This window comes from Myotis brandtii, unplaced genomic scaffold (genome assembly GCF_000412655.1).
Source record: "Myotis brandtii unplaced genomic scaffold, ASM41265v1 scaffold23, whole genome shotgun sequence".
Lineage (NCBI taxonomy): Eukaryota > Metazoa > Chordata > Mammalia > Chiroptera > Vespertilionidae > Myotis > Myotis brandtii.
Genome location: NW_005358649.1, coordinates 3397382 through 3424949, shown reverse-complemented (window position 1 = coordinate 3424949; position 27568 = coordinate 3397382). Strand labels below are relative to the sequence as shown.

General features: G+C 40.8%; 1 protein-coding gene across 14 annotated transcripts in view; it reads left to right on the top strand.

The window, feature by feature from the left end:
• Window positions 1–27568, top strand: part of EYA1 (EYA transcriptional coactivator and phosphatase 1) — a 288535-nt gene that overhangs the window by 210412 nt on the left and 50555 nt on the right. For all 14 annotated transcript variants that reach the window (XM_014539839.1, XM_014539832.1, XM_014539831.1 and 11 more), the window contains 2 exons: window positions 11629–11768; window positions 13106–13189. In XM_014539839.1, the coding sequence (XP_014395325.1) occupies window positions 11629–11768; window positions 13106–13189 (224 nt within the window). The remainder of the gene's footprint in view (window positions 1–11628; window positions 11769–13105; window positions 13190–27568) is intronic.

The following is a 27568-nucleotide window of genomic DNA, read 5'->3' as shown; positions in this document are numbered from 1 at the left end:
TCCTTCCTTCCTTCCTTCCTTTCTTTCTTTCTTTCTTTCTTTCTTTCTTTCTTTCTTAATATACTTTTATTGATTTCAGAGAACCGTGACTTTCTGGTTCATAGGCCGAAGCTCAACCACTGAGCCATGCCAGCCAGGCGAGTCTCTTTCTTTTCCAGTTTCCCATTTAGTGTTTTCCCTAAAGCGTCTGTTTCAGTACATTTGTTCAGCTAATTACCTCCCTTGGCTCGGCTTTGATATCCTTAGAGGTTGCTGAGGAAGCACATCTCTCACGAGACTTTTTCCTTATTTGTGCTATTAAGTGGCGTTACACTGTTTGCTAGTTGTAGGAATGGCAGAAAACGCGGTTTCTTCTATTGCCACATGTCAGTGGGTTTGATGATGCTCTCCCCCATTTTGTTAGCTGTTCATGGAGCATCTCTTACTTAGGAAGTACTGTTGGGGTCTGTGGGGATTCAGAGAGCAGGAGGGTTACTCCCTGTTTTCAAGGATCATTATACTATATGAACAGACAAACTTACTGAGGCTTGGATTTGAAAAATGTTATGCTAAAAGTAGCAGAGTACCCAGGAAGGATGCAGGAACAGAAATTTCTTATGTAAAGTGTTTGGAGAAAAAACTAACAAAGGAGGTGAAATTTATCCTTAGCATTGAAAGATGTGAATGAGTGTGGGACAGAGGATAAGGAAGGGATATTATTCATTCAAGGCTAGAGGAATGGACCCTTTTAAATGGGCTTAAATGAAAGGGTATTTTTTCATCAGAATAAGCTTAAACTGCATATCAATTTCACTAACAGATGAAAGCAGTTTTTGAACTGGATGATCGCTTTATGATCATCTTTATGACTAAGGTAACTAAGTCTAGAGAGGTGACTTTGAACATGACAACACTATCGTGTTTATACAAAATACTTTATCATGCATTATCTTATGTAACCTTCACAATGGTGCTGTCCCCATTTTACTGTTGAAAAAAACTAAGATTCAGATAATAATATAAATTACAAGTTACTGGGCCCATTTTGAAATATATGCAGATCCTTCTGTCTGACTTTGTAGATTATGCTGTCCACCACAAGGAACTTTGAACTGCTCAACTTTCTATGTTCTGTCCTGTAAGTTAGGGAGGATGTGGAGATGGACCAGAATTGGCCAGATCCACCACCTCCGCAGGCGGGTTAGGTCACATTCTGGAGTCAGTGCAGGTTCTGTAATCCAGGGGCTAAGCTTGGTCCTGGGATGTTCTTTCCTCTGGCCTTAAGCCTCCAGGAGAAGGTGCCCCCCAGAGGCTGCCCACCTGTCTGTGTCCTTTTCACTGCCAGAAGAGTGGTCTGCCAGGTGGCACTGTAGCAGAGACCCACCATGATATCTGGGGAAGAGTATCCCAGAGAGGAAACAGCAGTCACCAAAGCCTGGAGGTGGGACTGTGCTTGGTGGATTCAGCCAGTGACAAGAAGGGGAGGAGAGGAGTAGGGGTGAGGAGAAGGGTTGTGGAGGCCAGATCACTGCAGACGTGGGTGAGGGGGGCGAGGGGCTTGGGATGTGATTTTGAATGAGGTGGAGAAATATTTAAGCAGAAAAGTGACAAAATGTCACACATTGGAAAATAACCTGTCTGGTTGTTGGGCAAAGAGTAAGCTGTATCAGGACAAGAAGGGAAGCATGGCCATCACATAGGACATGATTCCAGGGGTCCAGGTGACAGGTAACGAGGTCAGTGCTAGGCGTGGAGGTGGTGAGAGTGGTCAGAATTGAGAGAGTTAGAAAGGAGAGTGACCGGGATTTGTCATTGGATTGAATGTGAGGAGTGAGAAGGCAGGAATCATGGAGGACACCACAGATCTGGCCCAAAGAGCTGGAAAAGTGCATTTGCCATTTGTTAATATGGGAAAGCAACAGGAAGACAAGGGGTAGTTGAGGAAAGCAGGATTCTGTTTAGCACATGTGAAGTTTGAGATCCCTGTTGGAAGCCCCAGGGCGAGATGGCGAGTTAGTTGCTGGATGAGTCTGATGTCCATAGGATGGTGTAGGACCTCAATTTGTGAGGCATCACACATGGCATTTAAAGCTTCTGTGCCTGGATGAGATGACCAGGCCAGCACGTGTCACTGCAAGAGTGAGAGCCACCAAGCCCGGGACCTTGCATTGAGGAGGAGGCCTCCCGGAGGCGGGGGGAGCCAGTGTTGCAGAAGGAAGGGGTGATGGGCTGTGTGCAACGCTGGTGAAAGTTTGAGAAAAATGGAAATTGAGGCTGGACCATTGGATTTGACAGAAAATCACTGATGACCTTGACAAAGTGGAGCGTTGGTGTTTTGGAGAAAATAACATAACTGAAGTGGGTTCTAAAGAGAATGAGAGGAGGGGAAGTATAGGCAGCAAATATTCACAGTTCTTCTAGTTGTTTTTTTCTACAAGGTAATTGAGAAGTGGAGCAGAAACAAGAGAGAGTCAGGGGTATATTTTAGGCAAGAACTAGATCTAGCCTGTAAGCATAGGGTGATCCAGAAGAAAGGAAATGCTGGCTGGTATAGGGGACAGGGAACCGTGATTTTGTGCTCAGATGAGAGGTTGGCCTTAGGAGCACAGAAAATTCATCCATCATAATATAAGGGAAAGAGGGCAGAGCGAATGAAGTCCTGGTAGCGGGTATCTGGCGCTGAGAGTGTAGAGTAGGAGCTTCCATTTCCTCAGTGAATGGGAAGCCAGGTTGCTTGCCTGGGGCTGGGGGTAGACTTGGTCTTACAGGGTGGCAGGCTGTCTCCTGTGATGTTTGTGACTCCTGGCGACCCTGAGCTGCTCTGTTAGAGATGAGCACAGAAAATTGCACCCAGAACATATGTGTTGGGTGCCTGTATCCACCCGAGAAGAATCTCTATCTTGCATGGCAAGTTACTGTGTCCAGGAGAAAAGCAAAGTCTTACCCTTCCTTTTCTTGCCTTGTTGGCATGTTCAAGGTAAACGCATTTTGATTTCATGATGGCTCAGCTCCCTGGCCAGCAGGACAGGGCCTTCTAAAAGGTACATGGTAAATTCCTTTTCTACTTATTAGCAACTCCAAAATAATAGTACTTTGTTTTGCACCTTGTTCTCTACTTAGTTCAGCACATGTTTCACTTACTATCTTTCCCACAGTTTTAACACTTAATGCTTACAACCGTTTTTGAAGAAGTGGTATCACCCAGAGAAGTCAGGTGACAGTCACATACTTGAACCTCATAGCCACCACAGAGTTGCACAAAATACAGTTACTTTAATGAATACAATTATATGTTCTCATCAGTCAGATCTGTTTTGTAAATAAAGTTATATTGAAACCCAACCATGCTCCTTCAATAACGTATTGTCTGTGGTTTTTTTTGGAGCTATAACAGCAGTTATCATATGGCCAACAAAGCCTAAGATATTTGCCATCTGACTCTTTGCATTAAAAAAAATTGCTGAGAACTGCATTAGAGTGTACAGACCGAAAATAAAAAATTAAATTAAATAGTGTGGCCCCATGTGTCACCATGGCCTGTGACCCTGCTGTCCTCCAGGTTGGTTTCACTGCCTTTGCCTCTCACAGTGCAGCTGACTGAAAGAATTTTGGGGTAATTGTGATTACATGTGGTTTTTACCATGTGCATTGATTATACAACCTATCCCTTGAGTAAGATGCAATCTCACTTATTTAACTTAAAGTAATTAACTTAGCTTTACAGATCAGTTTTTTCCCCTTAAAAACAAACAAATTTTGAAAATTATAAACAGTAATATACCCCAGGGGTGTATAGGGTTCTCTTGGCCAGTCGCATCAAGCTTGATGCATCTATTTCCTTGGGTATACTGAGGGATTTGTGACATCCTTGTCATTGAATCAGAACTAGGCTCTCCGCTTGCTTTCTCTTAGTCTTCCTGATTTAGACTTTATAGGCCACCTTTTGAGATGACTGTTGCATATACTTTTGTTGATTTTAAGAGTCTTGAAGTTTGGGGGTGCCTGGGTGTTGATTGTGGTCTGGCATCTTCTTCATGCTCACCTGTATAATTGTCCCCTGGACTTTACATCTTGGATCACCCATGATAAGTCTGTTTTTAGGGAAGTAATATACCCTGTTCTCTTTATCTGAGTTCCCTAGAGCAGCAAATAGAATATAATTATTGATTAACATGTTTAATAGATTCTGGTTATCTTTAAAAGAATTTTCCCCAAAGCTCTGCACTTCTTTTTGTAATTGATATTGTCTTCGTGTAGACTCAGGATCCAGCCAGAGATAGTAGCTGCCCTGGCCTCAACCCAACATCATACAAGGACAAGAGGGTCCTCTCTGAGAGGAGTCAGTTTATTTAATCCTGTTTTGGGGTGAGGGGTCTTTCAATTCAGTGAGAAATGAGCCCTCCCAGAGCACAGAGAGGGAGCCTGCAGGAGCCCTGTATCCTGCTTCCTTTACATCTACCCCTGGCAGATGTAGTCTCAAGAGTATAAAGTTAGAGCAGAAATTCCCTGCTACCTTTAGAATAAATGTGAAGCTTATCCCTAAATCTTCAACCAGGTCTTCATGCTGTGCAGCAGGACTACATAAAAATCAAAAACTTCTGTGAAGGAAAGCACACTTTAAGGAAATATCAGCATAATTTGAGGAACTATCAGGCTTGGAAAAGTATCTGCAAATATGCAAAAGAAATGAAAACATTAATAAAGGAATTTAAAAGTCGGGCAAAGAATTTGGACGGTGCATAGAAGGAAATATAAGGAAATATCAGCATAATTTGAGGAACTATCAGGCTTGAAAAAGTATCTGCAAATATGCAAAAGAAATGAAAACATATGAATAAAGGAATTTAAAAATTGGGCAAAGAATTTGGACAGTGCATAGAAGAAAATAAGATTTCCAAGCACATATTTACAAGCATCTCTAATATCTCCAAATTAAAAGCATGCAATACTACTGGACACCTAATAAAGTAGCAATGACTTCTTTAAAACAATGACAACCAAAGTGGGTAAGGCCATGGTAAAAATGACACCGTTTAAATTAATATCCTCTTGAAAACTATTTGGCAATATGTATAAGAAAGTAGACAATGTTGAGGGAGGCATGAGAAATAAAAATCTGATAAGGAGTTTGGACTATATACAGCAGACAGTGAACTCTGATGGTTTCTAAGGGTTGGAGTTGTCCAAGGTATTCTATACAGATTAGTCTGCTGATGAGTACTTAAAGGGGAGAGTCCAAAACTAACACCTAGGAGGATTGGTAAATACTACACACCCATAGGTGATAGAACTTTAAAGCTAAGTAACTAGGCTGTCCTCAATTTGACAGACTAAGAGACTGAGGACTAAAAAATATGGAGGTAACTTCCCCAAGGCTCAAGTAGGACTTGTCAGCTCAGGGGAACTAGAGAAGCCAAGAGGAACTAGATGGAATCTTCTGAGTTGCACTCTCTGTTTTTCTTTGTAATATTGAAGGCTTTATGGAATGATTTAGCAGCATTTACAAATGTAGAATTCTAATGATCTTGTGTAGAGTTTAATATTTTCTGATTGAATATATAAACATTAGTTTTAATTTATGTTTAATATATAAACATTAGTAAGGTTTAAAAATAATCACAGCTATTTTCCATTTGAAAATATTCTGACTAGCTAGTACAAATAATTAGATCACTTCCGTAGATTTGCTAGAGTGAGAGCTAAACTTGAGAAACACTCATTCCTCCAATCATTGATTTTTTTAAAAGAAACATCTCCTTTGGCTTTTGATACAAAATGAATGCCACCAGTTCTGCCCTCCAGGAGCAGGAATGATGGACATAATAACTCAATCAAATTCTATGTTATCCACTGTGAACATAAATATCTGCAAAAGCTATCTAACCATATAATAGAGATACATGTAATTACAAAGGAGGAACCAAGATTTAAATGGAGAATTCACAGAGAAGGTACTTGAACTTGATCTTTAGGGATTCCCAAAGGAATTTTACAAATCGGGGGAGGCAGTTGAGTTGAGAAAGGGCTTTCTAAGAACAGGAACAGAATGTGCAAAGTGGTGAAACAGCCTGGCACCTGGCAGCGAACTGAGAATGTTAGGTGTGTTTATCCTAAGTGCTGACCACAAAGGGGAGAGAGCAGTTAGAGGTAAGGTGCTCAGGGAGCAACTCAGTGGGACTTTTCTGTTTCTCAGGGCAGCTAACATCATGGCGTTGTCAGTGCCATGCATGGTTCTAAGTACCTTTACTATCTATTAGTTTTATTTGATCTCATTTATTCCCATTTCATAGATAATTTAACTGATTATAGTGAAGGCAAATCACTTGCACAAATGATACTACTAATAAGTGGTGAGATCAAGATTTGAAAAGTGGCAGTTGAGTCCCTAGTTCAGTGTCCTGAAATCGAGACTGTCCTTCCTGTTCCATATTCGGAGTTTTGAAGGGTTTGTAAGCTCTCGGTCATGGTGGTACAGACAATTGTTCAAAGGCTCTAAGTGACAAGCTTGGAAACAGCCAGTTGCAAGGATGATGGGAGCCTGAATTAGAACAAAAGTATTTAAGAGCTGAAAACCACAGAACTTACTCTTGATTTGATCGGGCTTGGAACAGTGGGTAGATGTTGGTACCACTAATCAAGGTTGTTAATAGAGAAGGAGGATTCCGTTTGGGACAAGCTCAGTTGTGCTGTCCATGGAATATTCTCATAGAGCAGCGTAGCAAACAGTGTGATGGTCAGGTCAGGAGATAAGGAAGTAAAGCTTTAAAATCATCAACCTGGAGCTTATCAGTGAACTCCCTCTTACAGATACTACCAACCACTGAGAGCTTATAGCCAGATAAGAGGACAATAGAAAAAACTGGCGCACTACTATTAAAAATGTAGTCCAGCCACTGGCTGCCTGTCCACTAATAGTTTCTTACTAGTCCATGATAGCACAAGGGATTTGCCTCAGAATATAATCAACTGCATCACTAAGCCCACTGTTTACTTTAGCTGACTTTTTCCTTTTAATCTTAGCAAGATCCTCAATGAAGGAAGCCTTGCATTAATTAATGTCTAGATGCAAACTTCTTATTTTGTCCCAGATCAGCACTTTGAGTATCACTAATATAGAGAACACTAATATTTAAGTTTTAGGAAGAGATGTCCAAAGAGAGTGAGAAGGAATAGTGTGAGTGACAAGATGAGAAGCAGAAGGAAGGGATGTATGTGTACGTGGTTTAAAGGAGCGAGTGGTCAGCATAGCCACGGAGAGATCAAATATGATTGAGGACTAAAAAGTAATGATTGGAGCCCTGGCCAGTGTGGCTGTTGATTGTCCTGTGCACCAAAAAGTGGTGGGTTCAATTCCCGGTCAGGGCACATACCCAGGTTGTGGGTTCGATGTTTCTCTCTCCCTTCCTCCCTCTAAAATCAATTTTAAAAACGATTGGATTTGTCCACTACAGGGTCATCAGTAACATTTTAAGTTTTACCCCCTGCTTGTTCTTCCACCTTCTGCCATCTCATTTTTATCCCACCAATCTATCTCCCAAATAATTCTCAAATCTATACTTTGGCCAGATATAACAAAAGGCCTCTTTGATTCTAAATCTAAAACACTCTCGGATTCAATCTTCCTTTTATTTAGCTCTTGCTGATCTGAAGTGACTGATCACTCTCTTTCCATACTCTTCCCTCTGCCGTACATTGACCTTGGTTTTCCTTCTCATACCCCACCTATCTATTTCTGCTCATCTCTTCTACACATACAGTATGTCTTTAATTACACCCATTTCTTAAGTTATGTATGGTACCAATTTCCAAACCACATTTCTTTCCTGAACTACAAGGTAGTCTAACAGTCTCTTGGACATGAATGCCCCAGACTCTTCAAGTTCAATGTGTCCAAAAGCTGAGCCTGAATTCTCACCTACATTCTTCCCTATAATCCTTTCTTCCTAAATCTCATACCTTGGATTATCATCTGCCCTGTTGCCAAACCGTGGGCTTGAGCATCATGCTTGACTTCCTCCTTCTTTCTTATCCAGCTGGTTTCACCTCCTAATGACACTGCATAACATTAACTCTCCCTGTGCCCACTACCTGATTCTGGGCCACCAGTACTTCTGACCTGAATTACTGAATTCTCCTCTGGGCTGGGGGCTCCCTTTTTCAGTCTTCACTTGCCTCCAGTACCCTGGCGACGTTGGAGCTGGAGTCCTCTATCTCAATGGAAATTGGGTCACATCACTCTCTTATTGAATTATTTGCCCGTCCCCCGGTCTTACCTCTACTCTTTCTCTATAGATTCAGGTCAGTTTGATTTTTGTTTCAGTTCTTTAATTTCAATCAATCAATCTCTCTCTCTCTCTCTCTCTCTCTCTCTCTCTTTCTCTCTCCCCTCTCTCTCTCTTTCTCTCTCTCCTTCCCACCCCTCACCCTCACCTTCCCAGAGGCTCCTGTAGCTGCCTGGAGCACATTTCTATTTCCTGTTCACTGGTGAGTTTTTTCTCCATCCTCAGGAAGCTTCCACAACCCTGTAAATCTGAGTTGTGTGGACTTCCTCTGTGATCTCCTAGCATCCTGCCTTTCCCATGTATAACCCCTGACATATTGTCCTGTAATCTTTCATTTTTGTCCTGAATCAGTGCTTTCCTCTGAATTTAAATCTCCGAGGCGGCAGGAACAATATCTCTTTGGCACATCATTATGCTTCAAGCTTCTACCTAGTGCAGTGCCTAGAATAGTATGAACATTCATTCCATGTTTGTGAAATGAAATGAATGCTCTTCTGAGAACTTTCACATCCATTATCTCAGTGGGGGTACAGTTGAACAATTTGGAGAGGATTTTAACGAAACACGAGATGTCAATGCATTAGAAGATTAAATTTTTTGTTGAGTTGTTTTGCACTAGTAGGAGGAAGGAGAAATTAGTCAGGAAAGCTGATTATGAGAGTAGATGCATTTAATTCCACCGCATAGAACAAAGAGGAAGAGATTTTTTTAAACCAGCTTGCATCATTTAAATTTCATCTTCCTTCTGAGAAGCTAACACCTGTAAACTGTGTGTGTTTTAATATTTAAAGGTGTCAGATTGTCCATCTTTTAGGGCTTTTTCTCCACCTGGAAAAACTTTAGATAAGATCATTTAAAAATCTACCTGTATACTTTGCTCATTGAATTTATTGTGAGGGGGGGGGGGAGGAGGTTACAGAAGGGAGCAATCAATTTATAGCTTTTTCTTTTCTAAAAAAATTGAAATGAAATATATTTTTAAAGATTTAATTGATTTTTTCAAAACAGAAGTACAGAAGTAAACAAAGAAATAGGCAATAATAGGAGGAAATCGAGGCTAAGAAAACCTAGGCAAAGATATATGTGATAAGATACATTGCTTGCTATCCTTTAACTTCTTCTCAAAATGAACTTCCAAAAGCTGGAGAGAGAGCTCACAGTTCAAGATAGACTTTGCAGGCCCAAAAATTTTCCATCTTGTTAGCTATGGGAGAGGAACATGCAAAAGCCGGTGTGGCTCAGTTGGTTGTGTGTTATCCCATGCACCTAGAAGTCACCGGTTGGATTCCGGTCAGGGCATATGCCTGGATTGCAGGCTTGATCCCTGGTAGGGGGCATGCAGGATGCAGCCGATCAATATTTTGCTCTCATATCCATGTTTCTCTCTCTCCCTCCCCTCCTCCTTCCTCTCTCTCAAAAAAAAATCAGTAAAAATATATATTTTTTAAAGATAGGACTTTGCAGTCAAGTAGTTAAAAACACAGAGCAGATTCAATGCCAGCTGTGCCACTGCAAAGTAAATGGTCTGTTTTGCCACTAGTTAAGAAATTGGCATGTGTTCTATCTAAAATGGTGGCTGTCTAGGGTTTTCATAGAGATGTAGATTGTAGAATATTTAAAGAAAAGGAGGGTCAAGACTTTTTCTTCAAAGCACAACTTTGCATCAAGGAGGGTCAAGACTTTTTCTTCAAAGCACAACTTTGAATCCACTGAATTCCTTAATATCTATATATAGAGAGCATACACACACACACACACACACACACACACACACACACATATTCATTTGGAGCTCCTAATTCTCTATAACACATGGAAGAGACATGCCTGGTTGGGAACAACTTGAGGAGAAGATGCCGGAGTTATCTGCCTCTCCAAGAAAAATGACCTCATATAGATTTCATGAACACTTAACTTTGACCAGCCAGCACTGTGTTCTCACAGATCTACAAGAGAAGTTAGCTCAAAATGCATCCAGAATAGCTACGTAAACAGACCTGTTGAGTGGCATTGAATGAGACTTTCTTCCCATAATTAACTAATGGTCTTGTAGGTCATCACAGTGGTTTCTGGGTATGAGGATCACATGACCAGTTTGTATAAGGAAATTTGCCTTCTTGTTTGCAATGGCAGAGGAACATGCAAAAGCCTCATCTAAAAGTGACAGGAATCTATTTAAGTTTCAAATTAAACAGGAGGTATAGGGCTGTTTCATGTGACTTAGAAATGGACTTTACTCTGTCAAAGTCCATTCCTATCCTCCCTGACTCCCAAGGCTTAAACATGGCGGTAATACTGAGACCATGTGGTTTGACAGAGTCGGGGCTGACAGTACAATAATAAAAACCTTCAACTGTTCTCCATAGTTTTCTAGTTGGTGAAATGTAACCTCAACAATGTCTCAGTGAGAATAATCATTCCTCATATTAGATTTTGAGATTCCAAACCATATCTGTAGAGAAATCTGACCAAGATTTTGGGGAGAGTCAGCACACGGGCACATCTGGAATTCGGGGAGTTGGAAATTGTCTGATGTGTGAACTGGATGGACTAAGGGAAAAAATGTACCTAAGGGATGAGAGTAAATGGTTTGTTCATTCTGGTAACAGGATAAGAGTTTCCTCTCAACGCCACAACCACTGCCCAGCCATTCCTCTGAGCTGCCTGGGGGTTGTTCTTAATGCTGTGGTTTCTATATGATTATTTCGGTGGTTTCTCTGAGTTACCCAGATGAGTAATTTTAATGTGGTGCCTGGCCTGGGATTTTTGGTTCAGAGAGACTGAGACACAGGAAGAACCTGTGGTGAATGCCGTACAGAGCGCGGGTATTGCCCATGTGTCTCTATTCGCTTTATCTTGCCGCTCCCTTGTTCTCACGCAAAACAAGGGAGAAAATTTTTTAAATTTTCCAAAAACCAAAACTCTGCCTGGCGATGGTTTCCCCGGCCCCAGAGCTGATTTTTCTCTTTCATTTCTTTCCATGGACCGGTAGCCTTTTTGTAGGCGCTGGTTCGGCTCATGTGTGAGTCCCTCAGCGTGGCCAGGCACTGTCCGTGGAATGAGAGAAACAAGAGTGGAACTGGGGGGTGAGGATTGGGGGATGAAGGGGAGCACTGTCTAATCATAGAGAACCACGAAGAAAATTTAGGCAACTGAGTACAACCTGCTGTCTTCAATTAAATTTTAGTCATTTCTGATTATATGTGTTTTCAAAACAAGTCTTGGCATCAAATATCTCAGATTATTTGCCAATGCTAAGAAAAGGTAATGCGGAATTTGTTCGACTCTTCAAACTTCCCCATGAATTGAAACAAGGTTAATCGTGGCGCTAGAACCAGGAGATAAAGTTCTTCCTGTCTGTCTACAGAATACAGTACCATCCACAGCCCGTCAACACCCATTAAAGATTCGGACTCTGAGCGATTACGTCGAGGTTCTGATGGGAAATCACGTGGACGAGGCCGAAGAAACAATAATCCTTCACCTCCCCCGGATTCTGATCTTGAGGTAAGTCATTGCCAACACCTGAGCAATAACACAGCATCTTAGAGCTAAAGGATGGTTCTGAAGACCTGCATTGTTACATCAGAGACCAACGTGTCCAAATGCTTTTGTTACTGCTTCCTTTTCCATTGTAACTATAAGGAAAGCATTATTTTCTCTCTTCTGCATGAATTCTAGGGAAAACAATTATTCCTGTTCTCTCTCCCATTTAACTATATGGTAAAGTATCTGCTTATTTCTCTCTAAGGGAATACAGTAAATTACATAATTCTGCTTGAACAAAATCATCTTATAGTGCTCTATATCACTGTCATTTCAATGAGGTAATTAAAGACATACTTATGAATGTTAAGAAAGGAAAACCTGCAATGTTCTAAACTGAAGTGGTCATCCTCTTATGAGGTGTGTGCTGGTGGAGTTCAAAAGCAGGAGGGATTAAACAAAACCTTCCAGGGTCAGTAGGCTTCATAGCCTTGAATCCATTGCAATTAAGTTTCTGGGTTTGGTTTTTGTTTTTGTTTTGTTCTTTTGTTTTTCCAAATTGGAACCTGATTTGGGAAACGTGATTATTTTGACCAAAAAGCTGAAGATTTTCAGCAGGACCTAAATGAATACGTACTGGTGTAAGTGAGAATGGAAAGAAGAAAAGCAGGCATGAGGCCTTTTGTGGTATCTCAAAGACCTTCTTTGAAATGAGTTCTTCAAATCCAATTCCAAATACCGCGAGAGTGTGTCAAGAGCAGTGTGATGTGTCTGCTAAGTTATTAACTATCTGGAAACATCAGAAAATCAAATATATAACCTGGCCAATTGATAACAGCCCAATAGGCAACATAAAGTGAATAGATGATGGAAAGTTTTAGTTTTTTGTGTGCAATTTTTTAATACTTTGCTTGATAGAAATAAAGCATAAGATTAGCTCCTTTAACACTTCCTAATGAACAGAGAGTAGAAATAAGGACAAGATAAATTGAATGATTTTTTAATTTATTGTCCCTCTCTTTCTCAGAAGTTATAAACAGACTAGTTTTAGCTTATTTTTTAATTTCTTCAGAGCTGAGACTGAGAACCTGTTTCAGAAGTAGGAAGGCCATATGTTATTATGTCTCTCCTGTATTTATGTTGATGTTGCTAATAGAATTATCCTCTTGTATGTTATCTGAGGTTACAGCAGAAGAAAAGTTGGGAGACATACTTTGAATAGTTGAATTTTTTAAAAAAATAGTAAATCAGATTTTTCGTTTGTCTCCCATTTCAAAACAATTGCTCATGTTGAAGTTATGAATAACAAGGTTTCTTAAGCAAAAGAAAGACACACCGATTTGGTTCTTCCTTTGTAGAGGGTGTTCATCTGGGACTTGGACGAGACAATCATCGTTTTCCATTCCTTGCTTACTGGGTCCTATGCAAACAGATATGGGAGGGTGAGTACCAGGAGGTTTTATTTTTTCTTTAGAATAACAAGGCCTAGAATTGAATTTTTGTCCAAATGGGAATGTGGTTAAACTTTAAATGATAAATCAAAAATCTAAAAAAGAAAATAACTTGATGGGTTGGCAAAAACACGTAAATGAACAAAAGGAGATATTTTTTGATTCTTAAAAATGAGATAAACTTTATGCAATTTAATTCATTCTTACTTCAGACCCCAATGAATAAAAGCGATTGAATACTATTCTAAGATGATATATTAGAATGTTTAGATGACATAGAAAGATCTCTTGGGTTGTATTTTTTTATTTGGCATGCCCTCCTATTTATTTATTTACTCACAACATATTCAATGGAGCAAATATTCACTTGCTGATGTCTTCAGTGATAAGCAGTATTAGTATTTTATTTTCAAAGCACCTGTTATGAATGTCTTTACAAGTCCCTTTGCCATGAGACTAAATTTATAGGAATGGTATGCACCATTGGGCTTCTGAATGACAATAGAACCAATACTTTTATGTTTGAGTTGTTAAAACACTTACCTTGGTGTTGTAGGTAAAAAATAATGTTATAGACCACCTCGTGAATAGACCTTCAGTTTCAATGTTCTGCATTTGAGTTTTCTAAAACCTTGGTCATTTTTTGATATATTGCTTGATGGATTCATAAACCTTTCCACACAATAATCATGCTATTTAAAGTGGCTATAAATAATTTCTGAAATTATTCTGTAAATATATTTTAATTTTTTAATCTTTAAAGAAATAATATTACAAATCTTAGATTCATAAACTATTGGTTTGGAACCTTAAAAATGAAACTGTTTATCACAGTTGATACCCATAAAATGTGCATGCTGTCATTACAGATTCTACCCAGGTATTCATTGTTTCAATAAGTATAATTGAGTGCTTGCTATGTAGGTGTAGTGTGGAGGTGAAAGTAGGGAATTATCAATTGAGCTTCACAGTGCAGCTTTCCTTCTCCTAACCCTAAAGATATGCCTAATAGAAATATGGCTGAAAAGTGCGCATTTGTAAGAGTAAGAATAATCCACCGTTTGAATTTCTGTCCAGAAATAAGGTATCTGTAAAACACAGTATGTCCCATCTTATTGTTAAATTTCTAAGAGAAGACAACAATTAACAAAAATTCAGATTATGAAAATAAAACCATAGAATCAGTCATTCTAAGAAAATCTATTATGTGCCTAGCACAATAAGGATTCAACAATTATTAGCTGTGTTGTTTTTTGTATTATTATTTATATTAATGCTCTACTTATACTTTTATTTACTAGAAATAGTGATATTCCTATTTTTACAAAACAACTTAAAAATTGATTAAAGATGAATACATGTAGCCAGTAGGAAGAATCTGGGAGATCTTAACTAAACCATTATAATGTCCTATAACTAACTTCTATGGGAGAAAGGTGGCTCTTGGAACTCACACAAAAGTGTTGGAAAGAGCAGGCATAAAGAAAACCAGAATTTGAAAACAATCCAGAAAGTCTTGAGTCTTTAAAAACTTTCTCACTAAGGGCCAAATTGATGCAAACAGAGTTGTCTTGATCAGTTCTCTGTGACCATTGAAAGGACTCAGCTTAGAGCATCCTATGACCTATTGACCTCATGTCAGTCTTTGACCATAAATTACTCATTTACATATGGAATTCACGCCTAACCTAGAAACTTCTGGCTACCTAGAGTCCTATAACTAACTTCTATGGGAGAAAGGTGGCTCTTAGAACTCACACAAAAGTGTTGGAAAGAGCAGGCACGAAGAAAACCAGAATTTGAAAATCATCCAGAAAGTCTTGAGTCTTTAAAAACTTGCTCACTAAGGGCCAAATTGATGTAAACAGAGTTGTCTTGATCAGTTCTCTGTGACCATTGAAAAGAGTCAGCTTAGAGCATCCTGTGACCTATTGACCTCATGTCACTCTTTGACCATAAATCACTCATTTACATATGGAATTCACGCCTAACCTGGAAACTGCTGGCTATCTAGGATTTTCCATTCAGATTCTCAACAATACCATGAGTTATATCTTAAAAAGTGTCAATCATTAGTATTTTGAGATTTCATCAAATAGTATTTTGTTTGTTAGTCTGTTTACTTTTCTCATACCAGGGCAGGTGATAAAAAGTTTTACATATAATTCCCCAAAACAAAAATTGAATATTCTTCAAAGTGTGGGTGATTTGATATATTTAAATGTAAGCTTACTTATTTATAAGTTGATAGGAGTCTGGGAGAAAGCAAATTTGGAAAGCCTAGTTAGGGAAGGTCTTCCTGAGGTCAGAAAGATCTGAATAGGCCAGTAGGTCATGTAACCATCAAGAGAAAGGGTATTCTTTAAAAAAAGAGAATGTTCTAAACAAAGGAAACAGCAAGTGCATACACAGAAAAGGGCTTGATGCTTGAGGGACAAAGGGTAGTGTTGTCAACTTTGTGATGATGATACAGAGTCAAGAAAGAGGAGGGCCAGGACAGAGGGCCGTCCAGCCATGGTCAGGAGAGTTGATCTCATTGTACATGCCATAGGATGCCATTCAAAGTCTTCAAGAGAGTGCATGACAGATCTGCGTTGGATTTTTAGATGTCTTTGCCTGTGTGTGGATAATCGAAGGTAGGGGCAGAAGAATGGAAGAACAGGGGAGGTTTTAGCAGTGATCTGATTAATTAGCAGTAGAAATGGAGAGAGCCGATTGGATTCTAGATTCTAGTGCCAGTGGGAAATTTGGATTTGGAAATGATTTGGATTGGGCTGGTGGGCAATCCTAGCCTATATAATAAAAGACTAATATGCAAATTGACCAAATGGTGGAACGACCGGTCGCTATGACATGCAATGACCACCAGGGGGCAGACGCTCAACGCAGGAGCTGCCCCTTGATGGTCAGTGTGCTCCCACAGGGGGAGCACTGCTCAGCCAGAAGCCAGGTTTATAGCTGGTGAGCACAGCAGTGGTGGCGGGAGCCTCTCCCACCTCCATGGCAGTCGGACATCCCCCAAGAGGTCCCAGACTATAAGAGGGCGCAAGCCGGGCTAAGAGACCCCCCTTTCACCCCTCCCCCTGCAGGATTTTCGTGCACCGGGCCTCAAGTAATAGAGAGGAATGAAAAGATCATCATCAGGTTTTTTTTTGTCATTGTTCTGAGCAACTGGGAGAATAGCCATATGAGATTGTTGAGATGGGAAAAAACTAATTTAGAAGAGAAATGGAAAGTTTGGTGTTGGACAAGTTTGAGATGTCTGTGAGACATCCCGAGCCCAGGAATGAGGCTGTAGTCAGGGCTGGAGATGAGTCAATAGTGCCCAGCTCGGGATCACAAGCTTCTGAGATGCTCTTAGCTTGATTGCTCACTAAATGTTTATTGCACACCTTCTTCGTGCTGGATGCACAAGGTCAGCCATTGTGTCCTGGTCCAGATGGGTTTTGAAAACACAATTGCTAATTGAATTGTAGCCTGAAGCATGCGAGAACTCTTGCTTCATGTTCTCTTCATTGGAGAACTTGAGAGTCGAGCAGAATTTGCTCTCAGATCTGATCATCATGCCTTGTAAAAATGTGGTCCAACAAGGATTCTTCCTGACGATAATAATAAAAACCAAGATGATCAGAACATCCTGTATCCTTTCATCTCCCCTGAGGCTGAGGAGAGAGGTCTTAAAGCAGTTCAGGTCTTAAAGGCAGCCTTCTTTCTTGGAGCGCATGTTCCGTGGTGTGCTTTGTGCCTATGCATTGTCAGGGGGAGCATGGAAGGCTGGGCCTTACTCTCCAGGCCTAGAAAGAAATGAATGCCTGGCCTGACAATGTGATAGCTGTTCTGTCTCCATGGGAACCAGACACTTGAGAAGTAGCTTAGTCACACTAGCTTAGGCAACTCAATGAGTAGGCCATTCAGTAAGGGGACACAGGATCTGGTTGATATAATGCAAAATTAGGGCATGTTCCAGCAATATGTACCAAAAAAAAAAAGTTTGAGAATGTCCCACCTTCCGTGTAATCCTAGCTCTGGGAAGCAGGCATGTTGGGTGTTATAAAGAAGTGTTGTTTTAATAACAAAGGTGATGGGAACTAAAGGAGGGTGCTGGGTCCAGGGCAGGTTTGGCTGGGGAAGAGAAGAGAAGAGAAACAGCATCTTAGCAGGAAAATAAAGCCCATGGGCGTTCCTGTTAAGTAGGTTCTTGTTAAATAATATCGGTCCCAGCTTTCTTTGTTCAATGCATTTTTAGAAGTTGCTCTCAAACTGAGTCCAAATTCCCCAATTTCACTGAAGAAAGCTAGTCTTGATTTTTTTTCATTGAATACTCTTTTAAAAATAGACAATATATTTTGGAATTTTCATGGAATTGTTGTTCCGACGTGAATTCCCCATGAGCATGTATTAAACTTTGATTTGTCTCCTGTTTTAAAAAAAAATAGATCAGAGCATGCTCTCCCTCCCAGCAGCACGCCCACCCCTTTCCCTTTCCCCTCTCCCCTCTCCTTCCCCCTCAGGCATGCCTCTCCTCAACTCTAAGGGACCCCAGGAGACTTGCAACCTGGGCAGCAACGGGCAGCAGCAGCTCGTCCTGGGCTAACCCCCTGAGCCTGTCCCTAAGTCCCCCTTTTCTCTGACTTCTTAGCCAAAGCAGCCAGCCTGGGCTCATTGCTCTGCCTAGTCTCTCTCCTATTGCTCATTCTGTCCTACGCCCTTTCTTGCTTCACTGTCTTCAACTTTAATAAACGTCCTCTCAACAAAAAATTTGGCAAGATAATCCAGTTACATCAAAGCAAGCACCCCAGACTTCTATTCCAAATAAGTACTGTGCTGATACCCCTCTGTGGAAGGACTCCCCAAGATATCTAGACCCAATGGCTTCATTGTCCCAATACTTACCTTTTATCATTGCTCATATGGATCTGGCCTAGTATACTCCTCATTTTAACACAAAAACCTAAACATAAGCACTTACGCCAACAGAAAGCATAGTATTTTTAATTCTAGGCCCTTCTTGTTAAGGATTTCCTATGTGCCCAGTACTCATATAATTCAGCACCAGTGCTCTGAAACTGCTAAGCCCATTATACAGATGGGGAAACTGATGCTTGGGAGAGGTTAGAGACCAAATGTGAAAAACCGGAGCACCGTGACTGGCATAAAATAAATATTATTTATATCTTAATGTAGTTGAACCTTGACTGCCAAATACTTGAATGTGGCATAGTGAGTAAGTAATATGTGGTCGTGTCTTCAAATTTATGAAGTGCCAGTATGTGACAGACCTAATTCAATTCAAATAGATCTAGACTCAAATCCAAGCTCTGACTTCAGGGTTGGGGGGGGGGGTTGATTTATTTGTTTGTTGTTGTTTTAAACTTACCTTATTGTTGAAAGGATTACAGATGCCCCTCTTTTATCCCCCATTGACCCCTTCCATCCTGCTCCCACCAATGCCAGGCCTTCACCACACTGTCTGTGTCCATGGGTTACGCATATATGCATATAAGTTCATTGGTTAATCTCTCCCCCTCCTCCCTTCCCTCTCAGATTCGTCAGTCTGTTCCATTCTTCCATATCTCTGCATCTGTTTTGTTCGTCAGTTTCTTTTGTTTATTAGATTCCACATATAAGTGAGATCATGTGATCCTTGTCTTACTCTGACTGGCTTATTTCCTCACCTTTGGGAAATCATTTATTCCTACTGAGCCTATTTCCTCACCCATAATGCTGGCTACTTGACTTGCAAAATTGTTTTAAGAATTAAGTCATATCAATTATATCTTAATAAAGCTGAGGGGAAAAGAAAGATTTGGGTTGTGTCATGAATTTGAAGGGCCTCACACTGTGTCTAATTACAGCAATAACTCAATAATAAAAACAGCAACAATCACCTATTGATCATATATCTGCTGCCTGGGCATTTGTTTTATAATATACCAGGCTTCTCCAAGGATCTCAATTGTCATAGTGAGTTTAAATCAACTAAACTTCCCTAGTGAGTATTCAGTACGTTGGTGAAAGACAAATTTGAAAGCAGCTGGTCTAGTCCATTTCATCAGAACACTCCTTTGGCCAGTAAAGATGGCTCTTCTTCCCCTGTTTTGGGGGCAGCACTAAGCTCCGAAATCTGTAGAGGGAGGACCTCCTTCCACGGTGGCTGGTGAAGAGGCTGCGCTCTCAGCATGGCACCAGGCAGCCAGCCCCCCAGTGTCCTCCAGGGACTGCAGGGGGTCTGGCCACTTGAACGGAACAATCTCTCTCATGGAACCTCCAGACCGCAGATTGGCAGACCTTTTCTCTAAAGGGTCAGATAGGAAATACTTCAGGCTTTGTGGGCCAGCTGTTGTCACAGCTCCTCAGCCAACGTAGCCACAGACAGTAGGTAAACAAACAAACGTGGCTGCGTCCCAGTAGAACTTCAGTTATGGTTCCCATTTTGAATTTCAGGTAATTTTCAGGTGTCATGAAATATTATTTTTTCTTTGGTTTCAAATGTCTGTACCAGAGCTCGAGATCCGAGATTGAGACCCTCCCCTGTAGTGTCGGCCGCATCTGGTCCGTGGCCTGCTTTCAGCGCGCCTTCAAGCCAAGAATGTCATTTCACTTTTTAAGGGCTGTTTAAGTAGCAGAAGAAAACTGTGTCTCAGATTGCATATGTCCAGCAAAGCCTAAATAATTTATTGACTGTCCCTTTGGAGAAAAAGTTTGCCTACCCTTATTTATATCAGGCTCTTTGTTGTTGTTAAAACAACAAACATTTATTTATTTATTTCACAGTTTTGTAGGTTAGAACTCAACATGGTCTCATGGGACAAAAATCAGAACTATGTTCACTTCTGGACGCTCTAGGGAGGAATCCATTTCCTTTCCTTTTCTAGTTTCTAGCGATGCCCCTAAATCTTGGCTCATGGCCCCTCCCTCCTCCTTCAAAGCCTGAAAAAGTGGGAATCCTTCTCACAGTGCATCCTCCTGACCTCTCCATCGTCACATCTCCTTCTCTGACTCTCTTTTCCTGATTCCGTCTTCCACATTTTTAAAAAATTTATCTTAATTGTTGAAAGTATCTTAGATGTTCTCCTCCCTTTCCCTCCCCCTGGCCCGCCAATTGATCCCCTTCACCCCGCCCCCCTTCATGTTGATTAGCTTCAGCCCTGCCTTCAGGGCACCAGGACAGTTAATTCAGTGGCAGCCACACTGCAGCCCACTAGACTGTCCACTCAGTGCAGGCACCACGGGTCAGCATCTAGGGTCTCGCTGAAGCACAGGACTTTGTCTTGTGACCATGCCATTCGCCTCATGTGCACATCTTTGGGATGGGAGGAACCTGAGTCCTTGGAGAAAACCTACATAGCCGTGGGGAGAATGCGCAAACTCCACAGGCAGTGGCCCTGGCCAGGAATCAATTTTTTTCTTATCAATGTTATAAGGAAATGATGTTATTCGAGGACCCGCCGTATATAACTGATACATATGTTCCTGTTCCCTTATTGAAGAAAGTCTGGTCTCTCTCATGCGTACATGTAAATGGGAATGCAGTGAATGAACACAGGCCATCACCGCCCCCCAGCCTCCTGTGCGGCCTGCACTGGCCAGCCTTGGGGCTCCCTTGCTCTGGGGCCTCCGAAGAAGCACCAAGCATCTCAGAGTCTCACTTGTTCTGTCTTAATCTTCCCATCTGGAAGGGGGAGATGATCGCAGGGCTGCTGGGAACACAGTGGGGAGCCCCTAACAGTGATGGCGAACCTTTTGAGCTCGGCGTGTCAGCATTTTGAAAAACCCTAACTTAACTCTGGTGTCGTGTCACATATAGAAATTTTTTGATATTTGCAACCATAGTAAAACAAAGACTTATATTTTTGATATTTATTTTATATATTTAAATGCCATTTAACAAAGAAAAATCAACCAAAAAAGTGAGTTCGCGTGTCAGAGGTTTGCCATCACTGCCCTAGAAAATACTCCTAGGCATTCCATAAGGAAGAGCTGTGACTGCTTACTTTGGGGTCAGAGGAAGCAGTGGCAATAGTGACTGTTGTGTTTTCCAGGGAGCAGGAGAGAGAGAGGTTGGAGCAGAGCACAGGCCCGTAGGGAAATGAGAGCCCAAAAGGCTGCATATGTTTAAAGGATATTTAGTGAATCGGACTCACAGAAGATGGGCAGCAGAAAACGTGCTGACATGGTAATAAAAACACTGTGTCTGTGTTCAGCGTTTACAGTTTACACTGCTATCTTCCATTAATTATACAATTAGTCTTCTTCTTTTTCTTTTCTTTTTTTCCAGTGAGGAAACTGTGGCTCAGAAAAATGAAATAGTTGGCCCAAGGAAGCACATCTGTTAACTGACCACACAGGGAATATGATCTAGACTTCCGATTGGCCCATGGCCCTCAGGGAGCACCCAGTGCCAGGGCTTTGTGCCGCAGTCGTGGGGATGCCGTGAGCAATAGTAAAGCAGTGGAGTGACATGCTAGACGTGCACACGTGGGAAGATTAATCTGATAGCAAAGGAGATTATTGCAGTGCCCCTGGTAGGAAATAATAAAGACCTAAGGCAAGGGCTGTAACCTGAGGGAGGAGAGAGAGATAGGAGAATGGTTACAAATGAAATCTAGATGGCTCTGTGATTGGATTTAGCCTTTTCGTTGGCACTGTGTGGGCCCCTATGTGTGGAGGCCAACTTGGCCAGGTCTACTCTGGCTTTCTTCTTCTTCCTCCCTCTTTGTACCCCTTCTTGGCAGTGGTCCCCTGTTTGGGCTTCAGTGGGTTTTTGCCACAATGAAAACTAATCTTTGGAATGGTTAGGTTCTTTCTCTTGTTCTCTACTTGGCTATTATTTTCCTGATGTTGAAAGAGGGAGTCTCTTTAAGTAAAGAGAAAATTAAAGCAGGCGAGTGTCACATATCTAATCAGTAAAAAAAGACCTGATTAGCTCCACCACAAGTTTGGATTGTGTGTGTGTGTGTGTGTGTGTGTGTGTGTGTGTGTGTGTGTTTAAAATCATTCAGCCAGTAGTTGAACTGTGACTTACATTTCATGTGAATACAGACTCTCACAATAATCCAGATTATTTCTTAATTGTCATCAGAACTACGCCCAACTCCTAAAACTTGGCATTTCATGCCAGCTGTCCCGTGAGAGATCCTTATAAAGTTACAAACAGTTAATATCTTGTTGGTGGTATTGACAGCTTTAGACAGGTGGAAGATAAGCCGTGGACCCTTGGGGTCTCATAGGTTGTATGCATCACTTACATAACACTTCTAAAAGAAATAATGTTTTAGCATATATTTTCTTCTCTCAGATGAGCGAGCTACTTTTCGATCTTACCGTTAATCCTTTCCTTGTGAGCAGCCGGCGCTGGGCTTTGAAAATAAGCCACTCTTCTACGCTGTGCCCATTTTTGTTTTTCAGCTTCTTTTCCCCCAAAACAAAAGATCTTGAATGGGGAGTAATTATTTTCAATGACATTCAGGCCCCATTTGTGGCTGTAATGCTAGCATTCTAAATAAGAAATTGATTACAGGGTCCAAAATGGGTACTTTTTTCTTTCATTTGATTGATTCTGCCCAAAGATTTCTTGTTGAGTTGAGCACACTTTACAAGATCTCCACGGTGACTAACAAACCCTCATAAGCCAACTCACATTGTCAGTGTCGCTCACTCTGGTACTAGGCCTCCTCACCTCTGAGTCACTGCTGGTCAGAGGAGGCTTAGCTGTCCACATAGGACAGTGTGGGAACATTTAGAAACCTTCTCTTTTATTCCATACATTCACAATGTAAGTACCTGCATTACTAGTCACATTTTCTGAAATAGTTGAACCATCTTCTGGTTACTTTTTCTAGCCTGAGGTGAATTCTTTAAACAGCAGTTTTTAAACATGATAGATCAACTTTTTGATCCAAAGTAGAAGAGCAATTGCTAGGCGTTTGTGTAGAGTGGACCTCATAGATGTAAGAGGGTGCAAACTCATTAGAGATGCAGGAGGCAATGATCAGACATGTGAAATGTACTTACAAATTGAAAATAGTAATAGATACATTTAAAAGCAAAATTAATTTTGGGGGGCCCCCAGTATTGTAGGTACTTTGTAGAACCCAACTGCTAATTGAGAATGCTGTAGCTATCTAAAATGAGAACAGTGACTTAAGCATTAAACTATTTCTTAAAGGTCTCAACTGAAAGAATTTAAATTGGACAAATTTATGTGGCTTTGTGTGTTTGGTTTAATTGTTCAATATTTCTTTGCTTTTTAGTTTAGAAAAATAAGATGATAAAAGAAAGAGAAAATGGGGGCAAAATGTTCTAGGGTGTGTGGATAGGAACCAGAGCGTCATTAAAAATAGAAACAATTTTTTTTCTTTTAATGCTTTACGGGTTCATCTAAACAATAAAGAGATATCGCTTCCTTATTAGCATTGGTGCTATTTTTAGTTGTTCTTTTAGTAAAACTGAAATGACTTACAGTCCTTTTTGGACTACACACAATCTAATGTGATATTTGGCATTTGTGGCATAGTTAAGTCAAAGCTAAAAATCTCAGGGTGTATCATTTAAAGGTTACATAAAAGGGGGAAATATTTTTATGGTTAGATGAATTGTTAGCTTTAAGATTTTTAGAGAAAGGAGAAGGCATTTTATTTTTATACTCAGAAGAATATTCTGGATCCTATTCTAAAAACCCAAGAAAAGATAAACAGGTTTTCCTTAAACTTTCTATCTAGTTTGAGGCTCAAAGGACCATGGAGACTCCGAACCCAAAGTAGAATTTTTGAGAAATTAAATGAAAACAGGTTCTGAAAATCATTTTTGAATCAGCCTCGATTCTGGGAGTGGCATTTAAAATAGATTAAATTGCCATTTGAAGGTTGGAAGTGAGAAGTGGGAATGAGTGTTTGCAGTGCTTACTTAAAAGATAGTTAAGATCAAGATCATGTACAAATACAGGAATCAGCAATGCAGATGTAACTATAATATTTCTCGACATAAAATCTAAGCAGCATGAACTTCATCCTGATCACTGCCCCTTCTCACCAGGGACCTGGAGGCATTCACCATGGTGTCCCATTGGGTGAGATCCCATGCTAATACCATGTGGTCTCCATGTTTTGCCCAAATTGAAGACTCCATCAAAAGAATTTGTCAAAATAAAAGCAGTAGATGGTACCCAATAGCTTAGCCTTATGGTCTATAGTAGTTTAGATGAAGTAATGATCACTGAAACCATCCATGAGATAATTCAGAAAACTGTACTGACAATTTTGAAGTTACACACACAAAGCCTTTGGTGTTATATGGGCCACAGTACCCACGACACATCTGGCTACCCACCCCTCTCCTGCCGAGTCACCCTTTGTTTCCTGGCCTGAGACTAACAAGTTTTTCAGAAAAGTCAGTCTTTTATAATTTACTAGAGGCCCAGTGCATGAATTCATGCATGGGTGGGGTCTGGCCAGCCCGTTGGGTTGATGGGGCCGGCTGGCGGGGAGGGGACACGGGAGGTTGGGCTGCCAGCCCTGCCCCCAATCAGGGTAGGGGGGCTGATCGGGGGAGGGGCCACTTGGGGGGAAGGGTCCCGGGCGATTGGCGGGCTGGCCCCACCCCCTGGTCGAACTCCTGATCGAGGGGACAATTTGCATATTACCCTTTTATTATATGGGATTGAACACATATATAGTAGTGTCAGAGGTGCCTCGCCATAATTCTTCCCTTCAGGGAGTTTATAAATGAACAAGGAAGGCTGCTGGTAGGGAATGAATGAATCTTCCACAGCAGTCCTTCATGGGGCAAAACTATTCTGAACTAAATGACACTTTAAATCCACAAAGAGTGAAACCACAGACTCTGATGCCTAAAGGAATTCAGGCAACCAGTCTCCCTGTATTATTCATGACAAGTATTCTCTAGTAGCTACAATCATTGAACTAGTAAGAAGTGGCCCATAATAGGATGTCAGTTGGTCACACTAGCACTGTGATCAAGAAAAACCGGGATCCACAGAGCTGTACAACCAAAACCGAAATGCCAGCGGCCCTAAGTGAGATGCCTCTCCCTGGGGTGCTGCTCTTACGTGACACCGGGAGTTCTCCTTTGCCGCCGATCAGTGTTGCCCTGTGACACTGCTGTTCCAAAATGTATGTGATGTGGGTCCTGTTAGAAATGTGGGCATTCCTCTGATTTTCTAGTGTAAGAACATCCCATAGGATAAAAATCAGTGGCGTTCACACAGGGAAAGCAGTATTTGACGTATGTTCTTGTGTGTATTCTACGCCTCACCTAAGTCTGGGTAAGATTGCCAAGCGAGTCCCGAGACCTTCTTTTTGATAAACGGTGACATACTGGGGAGCTTTGCTTGGCTCTTATGATTTTAACATTTAAAAACTTTTTGGCATTTTAGATTTGGGTGTGTTTCACATTTTCAAAAGAAATATTTTTAATCCATAATTACACCCACCAAAGACAACCTGTCTTGTCTTGGCAAATATTTTCATATAGTTTTATATAGTTTTAAATTTTAACTATAGAAACTTCTTAAACATATGCACAAGTAGATGGGAGAGTGTAACGAAGCCCAGTGTAACCTCTCCCAGCTTTAGCAGTTACTAAGTCCAAGGTCCTCGTTTTGTGTCTGTATCCTTACCACAGCCCTCCCCTCCCCTAGGATTATTTTTCAAAGCAAATCCCAGATATTATTTTATTTGTATATATTTCATTATGTTTTTAAGACTCCATTGAAAGAGTTTTTTAGAATAGAAGTAGTAGGTGATACTCAGTACTTCAGCAATTTAGAAAAATTAACAATTATTTCCTAATATCATTAAATGTCTAATCAACAATTACATTTCTCCAATTGTTTTACATTTTTATTTTAATTATGGTAAAATGCGTATAATATAAACTCTACCTCCTTAGCAGTTTTTAAGTGTACGGCTCAGGAACATTAAGTACATTCACATTGTTGTTCAATCCCCAGAACTCTTTTCATTGTGCAGAACTGAAAGTCTGTAGCTAAGAAACAATTCCTCAGGCTCTCCTCCCGCAGCACCTGGCAACAACCAGCTCTACTTTCTGTCTTAATGATTTTCCTGGCTTTAAGTGCCTCATCTAAGTAAAATCAGACAGTGTTGGTCTCTATGTTAGTGGCTTATTTCACTTAACGTAATCTCCTCAAGCTTCCTTCGTGTTGTAGAATTCTGTGTCAGAATTTCCTTCCTCTTCATGGCTGACTAATACTCCATTGTATGGCTATACCACATTTGCTTATTCCTCTGTCAGTGGACACTCGGGTTGCCTATACCATTTAGCTATTTTGAAGAAGGCTGCTATGAACATGGATGTATAGATATCTCTTTGAGACCCTGCTTTCAATTATTTGGGGTATATGCCCAGAAGTAGACTTGTGCCTAATTTATTAAAGTAATTTATTAAAGAATGGTCAGACTCTTTTCCATAGCACCGTTTACAGTGTGCAAGGGTTCCAGTTTCTCCACAGCCTCATCAACACAGTGCTTTCTGTCTGTCTGTTTTTATAGTCGTCCTAATGGGTGTCAGGTAGAATGTCATTGTGATTTTGATTTGCATTTCCCTAATGGTTAGTGATATTGAGCACCTTTTCATGTGCTTGTTGACCATTTATGTATCATCTTTGGGGAAATATCCATTCAAGTCCTTTGCCCATTTTTAAAGTAGTTTTTTATTGTTACTGGTGAGTTGTCGTTCTTTAGTCTTCCTGGATATTAACCTCTTATCTGATATCTGAGCTGTAAATATTTTTTCCTACTCCATAGGTTGCTAATTGGGTCCTTTGATGCACAGAAGTTTCTAGGTGCAGTGTGATTTATCTAAGCAAAGCCGGTGGCATGACCATTATAAGAATGTGCATTTGGGGTGTTTTTCTGACCTGTGTGCATGCAAGAACTCTTTCCCTCAGGTCCTGAGCACAATTATTTTGGAAGAAACTTTTTCAATATCTGTGTTGAGTAGCAAAAGTGCCCCTGCTAACAATGCCTTGTGTCAGCACTAGTGTTAGAGCTCATTCAGTGTGTAGATGAGCAGGATGACTTCGTCGTATACTCCCTGCACAGTGTCATTCCTTGTCATCCTAAGGCAATTTACTAGATGTTGAAGCAGATGGGACCGCCTGCAGGAGCAACAGTGTCTTCACCGGGTAGCTGAGTCTTGGTAAAATCACATTTCTGTATTGCTATGGATTGTGGTTACTAAGAATATTTTTAAAATGACTCTTAACATTTATCAAATACCTCAGCTCATCTATGAAACAAAACAGGGCAATAAGAGGCCATATCCTAGTTCAGGGGTCATCAAACTTTTTAAACAGGGGGCCAGTTCACTGTCCCTCAGACCGTTGGAGGG